General features: G+C 36.6%; 1 protein-coding gene across 7 annotated transcripts in view; it reads right to left on the reverse strand.

Moving 5' to 3' along the window:
• The window catches only part of SLC44A5 (solute carrier family 44 member 5), a 380,599-nt gene that overhangs the window by 75,387 nt on the left and 291,390 nt on the right, over nucleotides 1-13,822 (reverse strand). For all 7 annotated transcript variants that reach the window (XM_040470674.1, XM_040470676.1, XM_040470673.1 and 4 more), the window contains one exon: nucleotides 6,716-6,800. In XM_040470674.1, coding sequence (XP_040326608.1) covers nucleotides 6,716-6,800 — 85 coding nt within the window. The remainder of the gene's footprint in view (nucleotides 1-6,715; nucleotides 6,801-13,822) is intronic.

The raw sequence follows: 13,822 nt of genomic DNA on the forward strand, positions 1-13,822 counted from the left end.
TTTTTTTTTTTTAATGGCTAATATTCCATTGTGTATATATACCACAAAACAATTGGACAAATAACGACAACAAAAGAGAAACAGACTTGTAAATATAGAAAATAGGCTGGTGGTTGCCAATGGGGAAGGGATAAGGGGATAGGCAAAATAGGTGAATGGGGATTAAGAGGTACACATTTCTAATTATAAAATAAATAGGTCACAGGGATGAGAAGTACAGCATAGGGAATAAAGCCAATAATATTGTAAGAACTTTCTGTGATGACAGGTGGTAACTACCCTTAACATGGTGAGCATACAGAAATGTATAGTTGTCCAATCACTATGTTGCACGCCTGAAACTAATGTAACATTAGAAGTCAACTACAGGTCCATTAAAAATTTTTTTAAAAGGAAAAGAACTTGCTGGCAAATAAAATATTATAAAGAATGTCAATGCCCTATGTTAAAGCAAACAAAAATGTGGGATGATACCAAGCCACTAAAAGAGCATAAGATTTGGCTTTAATACCAGTGACCTAGTAGACGTGAAAATGTAATGGCCTGGTATTGAATAACATTTACACAGTTATAACAAAATAAAAGTCTCTTGTTTCCAACTTCTAGAATCAACCTACCAGTAGTTCTACCAGTAGAACATGAAAGGTCTATTAAAGTTGCAGAACTGAACTTAATGACAAATTTGATTCTATAAAGGGTAAATATAGAAAGTGGAAGGTGAAATGGAAAAGAAGGAGGGAGAGAAGAGTAGCAGGATAATATCCTCCTTTTTTATAAAGAGAAGTCAAAACACTGACAAAAGTTAATGGAACAAGAAATAGAGGCATTAGTATACTATTTAAAATCACAAAAGTAACTATGTGAAAATCTAAAGGTTAATAATCTAACTGCAAACAAGGGAGGAAGATGGGATCAGGAAAAGAGATAATATAAAGGAATTAAATATTTTTCATAGCAGGCTGTCAATGGCTACTTCTAACGTTAATAAAGCACAAAACAAAAGAATACGTATATTAGTTATGTAAAAAAGAAAAACACCAGAAGAACTAAGACCAGTGTAATAGACTGAATGTGTTCCCCTGCAAATTCATTTATTGAAATACTAACCCCCAATGTGATAGTACTAGGAGATGGAACTTTTGGGATGTGACTGGAGCCCTTGTGAGCAGGATTAGTGCTCTTATGAGAGACCCCAGAGAGCCCCGTCCTCCATTTGAGGATGCAGAGTGAGGACTGCTGTCCTCAGGGTGGAGAATGGGTCCTCACCAAGAACCTGACCACGCTGGCACCCAAGTCTTGGACTTCCAGTCCCTAGAACTGTGAGAAATTAATTTCTGTTGTTTAAAAGTCCCTCGGTTTATGGCATTCTGTTATAGCAGCCTTAACTTACTAAGAGAACCAGAGAGAGAAGAGATGGTCTCTGTGGAATGAAATTGTGGGTAAGGAGTGCGGACAGAAGGTCATTGCTTTTATTGCTTTTATTGCTTTTATATGCTCTTCATTAATGTTTGGTTTACTTTCACATGTATTTATTGTATTGATGTAGATTTTAAAAATTAAATCAGGTAGTAAGTACACCTGGACTTGTAGTGTATTCAAACAAATTTGTGAGAACTCTGCCATTTTATGGGAGGTTCTACAGCAAATTGAAGACAAGTTTTATTGCTTGACTTAGATGCCAGATTGATGCAAAATTTAAATGGAAGAGTTTTGTCCTCTTAATATTACTGTTTCTTTAAACCTTATAATAAGGGATGGTATTTTAATCTAATTTGGTAACTGTGCTGCATCAGACAATATTCAAAATTGTTTTAAGCACTTGTTATAAGCTGAAGTTTTTGTAGTAGCCAGAAGGTGGCATCAAAATCAATTGAGTGGAAATCCCCAAGAAAAGGAGCATACTCAAATATCAAGAATAACTTCCCTAAAACTCAACAGGCAGAGAGAGTTACATCAACAAAGCACTCCATTTCCTTTGAGGTCTCCCTTTTTCATCTGTTTCGACATTTTAGAAAACCCCCAGTGCTTCACCTAGCATCCTTTTGGTTAGGCATGGATAAAAAAAAAGCACACAGTAGCCAAATTCTACATCCCGAATACTACCACACCATCTCTTAACATGGAATTTACACTTAGTTATAAAGAATGTCTTTGAGAATGGAGAATCTAGTGGTGTTGTGTGTACATAATGACACTAACAAGTATAAATACCCTGTTACAGTCCAACAAGTATTTTCTGGACTGTATTGTTTGGGATGCCTAAATTAATGCATTTTACAATAGTAATTTACTTGTGTGTGTTTTAATTAAATGATAGTTTACCCATTTATATTCAAGATTTTTTGGACTGGTAAACATACATTATAGGACTATATCATAATTTATTTAATCAATCTCCTATTGATAGTAATAAAATGGAAATAGCCTAAATGTCTACTATTTCTTTCTTTTTTTTTTTTTTAACATTTATTTATTTTTGAGACAGAGAGAGACAGAGCTTGAATGGGGGAGGGTCAGAGAGAGAGAGGCTAGACACAGAATCTGAAACAGGCTCCGGGCTCCGAGCTGTCAGCACAGAGCCCGACATGGAGCTTGAACCCACAGACTGTGGGATCATGACCTGAGCCGAAGTCGGACGCTTAACCAACTGAGCCACCCAGGCGCCCCAAATGTCTACTATTTCATAGTATCTATAGCACTATAACATCAGAAAATTTTTATGCAAATTTCCACTAGATAAGTTTCTAGGATGAAAACTGCTGAAATCAGAAAGAATATACAAATTTTATAAATATTGTATAGAGGCCACTTTTAATATTTATTTATTTTTGAGAGAGAGAGAGAGAGAGCGAGCGAGCGCATGAGCAGGGGAGGGGCAGAGAGAGAGGGAGACACAGAATCTGAAGCAGGCTCCAGAATCATGACCTGAGCCCACTGAGCCACCCAGGCACCCCAAAGCCACTTTTAGACAACAGGCTTGAGCACTGGAACGTGATTGAGGTAGAAGGGCCCAAAGTGACCAAAACCCCCTGGCTGGATACAGACAGGCCCATCAGGCAGCCTACCTCAGAATATCCATAGGCCCTAACCAATAAATGGGCTACTTATAACCAGTCATAGTTACCAAAACGGGAGATTCCATAGGTCACTGTACCTCCTCACCTTCTTCCTTTAAAAACAGTCCCTACCCACTGCCCTCCTTGCAGACAGCCTCTCCTCTGCTCTCCTGCCCACAGCTCCCTTGCTCCATATTCAATAAACCAATAAACATCTCTCTCCTTTGTTGCCTCAGGTGAATTCTTTTCACTGTCTGTGCCACCGGCTTCCACGTGATTGTCATCCCACATTTGGAGGCCCCATCCACTCAGGTGAGATATTACATTCAGACACCATATGTTTGATAAAATGTGATAAATATTATATTTCACTACTACAGTAGAAAAGGATATGCTTTTTTCTCCTCACTTTGATCAACACTGTCAGATTTTAAGGTTTTTAATTTGTTAACCTAATAAGCAAAAAAAAAAATGTATTAATTTGCATTTCTTTAACTGTGGGTGAACAGTGCTTTCTATTATTATTGACCATTATTTGTTTTCTGTTTACGACTTTTACCAACTTTTATATTGAATTACTGTGTTTTCCTCCTTGATTCTGTAGCAGTAGTTCATATAATAAAGCTATTGACCTATTGTCAGATATATATACATTGAAAATATTTTTTTCTGGATTGCCATTTATCTTTTAACTTTGTATACAGTGAGAAAAGTGGTAATATAGTGGTAATATATTTTCAAATAAAGACTTCTTTACCCCATAATTCTATAAATATACCCCTGAATTTTCTTCTCTTACTTTATTGTATATTTTATATACAGAATCTTCAAATTTTCAGGGCTCATTTTGGTGTAAGGTAGGAGATAAATATCTATTTTATACTCATAAATAGCATTTCAATTAATTCAGTATGATTTAATAATTCATCTCTTTGCTACTGACTTGAAATCTCATCTTTATCACATTCCAAATTTATACTTATATTTATTTCTCCCTGCCACTTCTAGGATACTTCCACAGTGCTTTAAGTGATTAAAATATAATATTTTCATAAATGTTTTCGCTTACTATTAAAAATCCTATCATTTGAACTTTCTTATTAAGTTTTCAAATTAATATACATTTATTATAAGAATTATAACAATTGAGAAGCTTAAAAATATACATTGGAATAGCACAGATACAGAAAAAATATAAATCATATATTATATAATTATTGTGTGATAAATATGGTATCAGAAATCAGAGGGGAAAAGAGCATATTATTCACAACTATTTGGAGATAACTGCATATGCAATTGGAAACACATTTGATTACTACTTCAGTCCCTCTACAAAAAAGAAACTCCATGTAGATTAGAAATTTAAATATAAAAAAGGAAGCCATAAAAATATTACAGAAATATAGGTGAATGTTATTTTCCAGAGTAGGAAAGCAATTATAATCATGACACAAGATCCAGAAACTATAAAGGAAAATCAATAGAATCACTCCTTGAAAATATAAACATAAATTTTAATGACTCCATTACATGAGAGAAGTCCTAATTTACTATCATCTACATATTGTTGGATCTCTGTATGGTTTCCAACACATTGTTATTATAAATAAGACATTAACGAACATATCTTTATTTTGCTTTGTTTTGTCTTTGAATAATCTTTATGTGCTGAAATTTGTGATATCCCATTTTTGTTGGAAATAAGTAGGTCATTGGCTTAGGTGTAGAACACTTATTGTTACAGAGGCCTTTTTAAAAATATCCTATTTTAAGAGCTAGAGACACATGTGTAGGATTTTTTTTTTTCTTTTTTTTTTTTTTTACTACCTGGTGCTTTCTTTGTCCTTCATAGTATGAAAGTTTTGTTGGCAATGTCTAGGATTTTTTGAGTTACTGAGGTTAAAATAAGAATTCCCACCCTACTTGAGGATTTAATCCACTCTCTGATAGGCAAGGAGGACCTTTTTGTACAGGTCAGCTTGTCTGCCATAAACTCAATCTGACATGATTAAGGATTTGACCCTCCCCCCTGCCCCACTACCCAATGTCTAGGTTTTTTTTTTTTTATTATTATCTGTAATGATTCTACTCTGTGAATTTTATTAACCCTTTCCTGAATCTATTATTTAATTTGTACATCTCTTGGAATAATAAGCTCCCAAGTTATGGGTGGGCAACACAAGTAACACAACAAATATTCACACACACACACACACACACACACACACACACACACACACACACAATGTTTTGAGCCTTGTTTTTTCTTGTTTTTAGTGGTAGCAAGGGCTGTTGTTTTGTTTTTCATCCATTCAATACCAACTTTTATAGAAACTGAATTGGTTATGAAGAACTGGAGATCTAGTAAAAACCCAGGTATTTCAAGAAATGGACCAGTGAGAAAGAGAAAAATTGTTTAAAAAGTGAGATTTATGTTTTGTCTTGTTTTTAAGGTAAAAAAATAGAAAACTTGCCTTCAGAAATTGGAAACTTTTGTTATGATTAACATTAGAAAGGAATTTGATAAAACATTCTCCCTTGTTTGCTTCAGCTAGTCAGTCACTGTCTCTAGTAGCCAAGTAGCCTTGAAAAACCTACCACTCGCTGAAGACTTTCTGTGTGCACCCCTTTGGGAAGTAAAGTGATTTGCCAGTAGGTACTGTGGCAAAAACAATTCTAACTGCACTGTTTGGCTACTTAGAACTCAGCCTTCCAAAAGGCCATTTCCTAAGGAATTTTAAAACATGGCTTCTGATAAAATCATTCGGCCAACTCATCCATCATAATTATACTTTTACTAAGCAGAATCTTCATGCATCCCAATAAAATGCTGTATAACAATGACAACTTGTCCTAAATTATATAGTATGAAATTTCCCAATTCCTTACAAATTGTCTCTAGGAAAAAAGGGAGGGAAAACTTCCTTTATGAATTTTAATCTTCTTACTAAGCTTACTAGGATTAATGTAAAAGTGATTTTGTCACTAGCTAGACCCCAAAACCTGGCCTTTACTGCTCACATGCTTGTATCCACCAACACTTGTCCCACATTTCCCTTAAGCTCTACTTATCTCTTAACTCAGACAAAGGACCTTATGGGCATAGCATCCTGTGATGGCAAACAAAACTACCCCTCAAGCAATAATGACTTTCTGAGGAAGAGCTCTGCTGGCCCAGACCACCCAGACCAGTTTGAGCTAATCCCACAACTCACTCCAACACAAATGGACCATGGCGTGACTTCTGGAATTACCAACAATAACCTTTACCTAATTATAGTACTAAAATCTCTGCCCAGCATGGAGCACAAGCCTCATTTACATAACATATAATATACATATAGGCATGTTTCTTTAAGGTACATGTGTGACCGTATGCCCACTTCTACATACAATGACAAGGCTTCCCTATTAAATATTCATCCTGACCCTAAATAAAAGGAACACTTTCACTTTTACCCAGGGAGTCACAACTTTGGAAGTTATTCCTGCGATTTCCTTATTTGGTACAAATCAAGTTTCCTTTGTGTGACAACTCACTTGGTGTAGTTTCTATCTGTGACTCACCAAGGAGCAAACTCACGTTGGTTTGGTTACAATTCCTAAGTTCCAGCTTAGACAATAAAACCAGACAAAGGAAAGGGGGTCATACTCACTCATTGGGGGTGCCCTTCTGGCCACAAAAGTGGCCCTTGCTGTCTGTAGGGTAGGCCACTCTCCTGGGGTCGCCATGTACCCAGGCTGCAGGAACAAGAAAAGACAAAAACTCTATCAGCAACAGCCGACTAAAGGCAGTCTGATTTGAGAAATTAGAATGCATCACTGCAACACATTAACCTCTCCCCTCGGTCACAGGAGATTATTGATTTTCTTCAAAGAGTAATTTCTTAATGAAAAGTAAAATAAAATATGGATGAATCAGTCAGAAAACACATTTCTCTTAATCTCTCAGGATTCATCTGGGTTGTAGCCAAAACCTGAGGTAATGCATTTAGAAAATGACATTTATTAGAATGTGAGTTAGAGGGCACACTACAAATGCTTGGTTGGCTAAAGATACTTTTTCTAAGGCTTAAAACTGGATGACTTCATAGGAGAGCTAATAAATTTACAGCCAATATTATGATGTCATCCTTTTGGGTTATACATAAGTGAAAACCATTAAAAAATTCAAAGGAATGAAACTGTAATGCCTAATTCACATTAACTGGTTCTTTCTGACTTCACGTGACATTCTAAAGGCAAATATTAGCAACTTTAGTGCAATATATAATAAAGATTTGCTGTACATTTTGTCTGTTAATCTCAAAGCTTACTACAAATACCAAGTATTCTCAAACTTCACAAAAACAAAAACTTGATTCTGTTTTCCCGGAAGATGCTGGGCTCTACCTCATACAGACTCATCACGCTTATTTTCCAAGAATTAGAAACTTGACTGACAGCTAGACTACAGAATATCTAACTGAAGGTTTCTAAACTTTTTTAGTTTGAAAAATCCCTAAAAACTCTAGAAAATGCATTGGTCATGTAGTACTACTTGCCTCTGCATACAGAAAACAGATCTCTTTGTCCGTTGCTTCCTTTAACATGTGCCCAGCTATATCCTCACCCACATTTATCGGATTTGACAGTTCATGTGATAATTCAGTCACCCTTATGTACATGGCCTGTGTGACTTGAGAAGATACAAAAAAATCAATTCTGAATGAGAACCATATAATATGGAAGAGAAATTTTTCACAATTTTTCTCATCCACATCTTTCCTTTAGTATCTAAGTACCCAGAAAAGTCTCCTGTGTCTCATTCTTTCTTCAATGTCATGAAGGCCAAATAGGTTTCATCTTCTAATAGTCTTACAAAATCTGACTACATTCAGGCAGTCCTCTGCTGCCTTATCTTCTTGTCTTTATTTCCCAGAAGAAAGTAGACTATAAATAAAGAATTTAAATGTCATCTAAGCATTCAGTGGACAATGTCTCTGGATACTATTTAATTATATTGTTTTTATATATTATTTTTGTCACATTTTGGCTAAAACTAAGAGGTTCAATTTTACCTATCTTCTGTAATGTATTTTTAAATTTTGCCCTGAAATATTTTATCCCTTTTCCATACAAATATTAATTCAGAAATGGCACCTGAAGGAGTATTTAGATTAGCTAGGTTGGCTACTTAATATATTTATGGCCCTGAGTAAGTTGCTTGTTTCAGGCTTGGCTTTCTAATTTGTTACTGTAAAATGGGTATAATAATGCCAAATCCCATAAGAATGTTGGGAATATGAAAGAAGATAATATAATAGAAAGCCCAATTGCTTGGCATGAAGTATGGACTTGGTAATGTTAGTTCCTGTCTTATTTAGGTTTCTCCAAAACCAAACCCTGAGACAAGGACTTTGCTACAGTGAGGTTAATTTGGGAGATAATTCTAGGAAGCTTAAGTGGGAGTGAGGGAAGGAAGAAAGCCAAAAAAGGGCATATTAACAAGTGGGATACTGTTGGGAGCCATGGTGACTCCATCCTGCTGGGGACCTTCTGAGGAACCATATAGAACATGCTTGTTGGTGGGCGTGATGACATAGTCTACCATAGCCGCAAGCAAACTCTGAAGAACCGAGGGAATGTGGGGTAGGACATCAGCAGAATCTGCTATGATTTCCTTTCCCTTTTTCATAAATCAATTAACCAAAGAATTTGCTAAATGGCCATTGTGTGTGCTGTATGAGAAGTCAATTTATGTGAGATTTCTTAAGAAACACATGAAAAGGAGACGATAAAATTTGCAAGAGCCATAGAGAAGAGATGGGACCTGGGAAAGACTGAAAAATGACTAGGACTCAAACAGGTGGCCAGGAGCAGGGAAGAAATTACAGATTGAGGAAACAATAGAATAAGAGCTTCCGTGTATTAATTGCTCACAATGTATCAGGTACTATGCTAAAAGTATTACATCCATTGTCTCATTTGAGTCTCACAATAGTTCTATGAGGTTGATATCATTTTCACCTTAACTCTATAGATAACTGTAGCTCAGAATTTTATTTACTTCTCAAGGTCACACAGTTTTTCAGTGGCATAAACAAGGGTTTGAATTCAGGTATGTTGCTGTCTAAGGCTCAAGCTTAAACCACTGAGCTATCAAAGCTATAATGCTACCCACTAAAGGATAAATTAGGAATGAGCCTGTTAACAGTGGGAAACAATATGGATGTCAGCAACATGAGGATCAGCAGTATGTTGGACACATATGGTAGGAAAGGAGATGACACCGGTAATTTTGGAGCCTTTGTCATTTGGAAAGAAAAAGCTTTGTACTTGGCAGAAGAGGGAGAGTATCTGGCTGAGAGGCATCGGATGCCTGGGAACAAAGGAGAAGGAGGGGGGGAGATCTAATTATCAAGGGAAGAATTCTTTCTTGTTTCTGTAGTTTTGAAATGCAGTAGGTGGCTGTGTTTACTGAGTTGCTGCTACACCTCTCCAGGCAGACTCTGGCACAGAAGTTGTGCTGCAGATCATCTGTGTTTGAGCTGTAACATCAAATCTGTGACCTAGAAGCTTCAAGAGCCAGTTCAACCAAGTCCCCACAGTCAAGGATATCTAGTTTTCTCTTTAATTTTTTAAAATTTATTTTGAGAGAGAGAGCATGCACATGCACAGGGGAAGGGCAGAGAGAGGGGGAGAGAGAGAATCTCAAGCAGGCTCCTCACTGTCAGCACAGAGCCTGATGCAGGGCTCAGTCTCACAAACCTGGAGATCATGACCTGAGCCAAACAACTGAGCCACCCAGGCACCCCTAGTTTTCTTTATCTTCTCCATCAGTTCCTGTCTTCCCACACCTGCACTGGAAGAACTTGACTGGGGGAAAAAAAGGAGGAGAACAAGGAGATGTGCAACAGCAGCGTTTTGTGTTAATAAATTAAGGGATTTCTCACATTTTACTCCTTTTTTTTTTTGGAATTTCTCTATTCATGGCAATTTTAGGAATGTGCTGTACAATATGGTAGCCATTAGGCACTCATGTCCACTGAGCATGTAAATGTGGCTTACCTGAATTGAGACATATAATAAGTGTAAAATCCACACCAGATTTTAAAGACAGTATGCAGAAAAAAAAGTATAAAAATTTCAATAATTTTTATATTGAGAATATCTGAAATGATAATAGTCATACTTAAATATATTATTCAAATTAATTTCACTTGTCTCTTTTTAGTCTCTTAAATATGGCTACTGGAAAATTTATAGATGACTCACACTTTGTTTCTCCCAGACAGATCTGTTCTAGATTATTTCTCCACAGTTGTCAAGGGCTTTCCATATAAGGTGATTAATAGTGCCGTAACATCACATATTTTTGTGTCAGTCCTTTTCTAACCCCATTATGCCCAATGCATCCTTTTTTATAACTAATATTTTGCCACATTCCTTTTACAATCTTGAAATAATACAGGCAACAATACTCACCCATATATAGACTTTCTTTTAAAATATCAATAACATGGGGCACCTGGGTGGGTCAGTTGGTTGAGCACCCAACTTCAGTTCAGGTCATGGTCTTATGATTTGTAAGTTCGAGCCCTGCATCGGTCTCTCTGCTGTCAGCGCAGAGCTCATTTTGGATCCTTCCCTCTCTCTCTGTCCCTGCCCTGCTCATGCTCGCTCTCAAAAATAAATAAAATAAAATATCCATAACATGTCCTAATATAATGTAAATGAGAAATAAAAAGAAAATTTATAATTAAATAGTGTGCATATCGACGTGCAAATGCTCAAAAGTGACTAAATCAAAAGACAGTGAATTAAGTCAGTGCATGCACCTATAAATAGGCTCACTGAATGTAACAGCTATAACTATGAGAAGATGCAGGTGTATTGTGTAGGAGACTTAAATAATACAAGTGTGCTGTCAGTGATAGACGTCTCCTAAATGAACAAATTATAGTCTATTTTAACAAAAAATTACACTATTTCTTCAAATTCCCTTGGTATTTACTGAAACTATGCAAAAATAATATTTGTTACTTAAAAATGAGTTGTCATCTCCATGAGAGGGACATGGGAAAGTCCGGCAAGAAATGGGACATTTCCTGGTTGTGTAGGACTATCCTAGATATTACAAGACATCTACCTTTCCCAGATCCCATCCACTAAATGCCAGGAGTACTCCCCTTAAACACTGTGACAATCAAAAAAAAAAAAAAAACTCCCTAGGCAGTCCTACTGCTTTGATTGAGATCCATTGATTTGCATGTTCATTCACACTCTTATAATTTGAGATATATATACACATATATACGTGTATATATACACATATATATACACACATATATATACACACACATATATGTATGTATGTATGTATACACACACACACACACACACACACACACACACACACACACACACACATATCCCAGATTATCTTTTTTTGCTTCCAGATTTTATGGGGGGATATGCTATCATGGAGTTCTTTCTTATAATTTACTCCCATTTACTTTTATTCAGCTGATCACTATCTATGGTGACTTTCAAACATGTCCATAAATTATTTCACGTTTTTCTGTGGAGTCTGGACTAGACTTGCTTCTAATGAATACAATGTGGCAGAAATTACATTTGGGTGACTTCCAAGAGTAGGTCATAAAAGGCATTGCAGCTTACTCTTTGCTCTCCTTTAGATCACTAGCTTTAGGGCTTGAGGTACTCGGAAAGTCCTATAGAAAAGCCCACATAGCTGTCAACAGTCACTAAGAACTGAAGCTTCCTGCCAACATTAATGTAAGTGAGCCATCTTGAAGGCAGATTCTCCACTTTAGTCAAATCTTCAGCTGAATGCAGCCTTGGTTTAAAATTGATTACAGCCTCATGAAGCCATGAACTCAAAGCCAGAGCCACCTGGTTAAGCTGTTCCCAACTTCTGACCACAGAAATTGACATGTGAAACATTCCTTGCTTTATGTTGTCAATTTTCAGGGTAATTTGGTATGTAGCAATAGAGAACTAATTACCACACAGCTTTTAGAAATATTTTATATACTTGAAGGACTCAGTTAAATTATCTTTCTCTTCTCCAATATAAATATTTATAATAATTAAATCCTCTTTTCTATTTGATTTATTTTGCTATGTTATTTAACTTATAGCTACAATTGCTAGGATTTTAGTAATTTTTGTTTCTTCACTACATGATTTAATACATGGACTCCTCAACTTGATTTAGATATTCCCTAGGACCTAACTAATTATACACTACCTAATATCTATTAACTTTAATTCTTGGTGCACCTGGCTCAGTTGGTTAAGCATCTGACTTAGGCTCAGGTCATGATCTCGTGGTCCAGGAGTCCAAGCCCCATGTCAGGCTCTGTGCCAACAGCTCAGAGCCTGGAGCCTGCTTTGGATTCTGTATGTGTGTCTCTCTCTCTGCCCTTCTACCTCTCGTGCTCTATTTCTCTCAAAAATAAACATTAAAAAAATAATTCCTAAAGTCAATATGAAAAGCTTTAAAATGCCAATCTAGAATATGGTGAAACTCCCACTCATTCATTCATTCATACTGAATTGTCAATCATATTTCCATCCATTTAGTCATTCATTTATTGGGCCTTACTTGTGATAGGCACACAAAGACTCTGAAGATATAGAAGTGAACACATTCATATTTAGTAGAATACTATTGTATAATTAACACAATCTCCCTAAGGAAACTATGTTTCACCCTGATTGGCCAGTGCAGAGAGAGGATAGCTTCTGGAGAATGGTAATGAATTATCTCTAACTTAACCAAGTCATGACCTCAATTTTAACTGTTCTTCAAAAGTTGTAGTCTTTCTACTAGAACAAATCAAAGTGGCCTCTGCCACCTTGGATGCAACAGTTGATCTGACAAAAGTTCTCTCCCTTTCCCAATAAGTAGAAAACACCAAGGGAATTTGCTTTCACCTGGCAGAGATAGTACTGCATCCTCACTATCTTTCTTCAAGGTCATAGGACTTCCCAGCTCTTTGCCACAATTTAGTCTGCAGGCTTTTGATAATATCTTTACAGGATACCACGCATATTCCTTACACTGATGGCATCCTAAAGAAAAGATCTGGAGAATACTGGAAAGCATGTAATCTCAATGCCTTAGAAAGTCTTATGTATGCTGGGGCACCTGGGTGGCTCCATCGGTTAAGCATCCGACTTCAGCTCAGGTCATGATCTCACGGTCCGTGAGTTCATGCCCCGTGTTGGGCTCTGTGCTGACAGCTCAGAGCCTGGAGCCTGCTTCAGATTCTGTGTCTCCCTCTCTCTCTGCCCCTCCCCTGCTCATGCTCTGTCTCTCTCTCTCTGTCAAAAATAAATAAACATTAAAAAAAATTAAAAAAAAGAAAGTCTTATGTATGCTAATGTATGGGAAATAAATCGCATGGAAATGCAAGAGTCTTCTAATAGAGACCTTAGGAGTCCAGTAGACCTATCTCTTTCAAAGTGAAAGATCAGTTGCTGCACCTTGCATTCTCTATTAAGAAAGAGGCACAACTCTAATCACCTGCAAGATATGAGTACAGCCCAGAGAATAAAATTTTTTCAGATAATCCAGGCTATTGTGCAAATCTATATGCATAATGGACTCAATGGTGCTTAAGCTATCTGTCAGAACAGGATGCTGTATGGGGCCTGTGACAGATGCCTTTTTGAGAATCACAAGTGGAATTTCCCAGGGTTTTGGAGAAAACCCATGTTGTTTCAGCAAATAACAGTTCTTTTGAGAAGTT

This window comes from Herpailurus yagouaroundi, unplaced genomic scaffold, assembly GCF_014898765.1.
Source record: "Herpailurus yagouaroundi ecotype Mexico unplaced genomic scaffold, PumYag 77, whole genome shotgun sequence".
In the NCBI taxonomy this organism is placed as follows: Eukaryota; Metazoa; Chordata; class Mammalia; order Carnivora; family Felidae; genus Herpailurus; species Herpailurus yagouaroundi.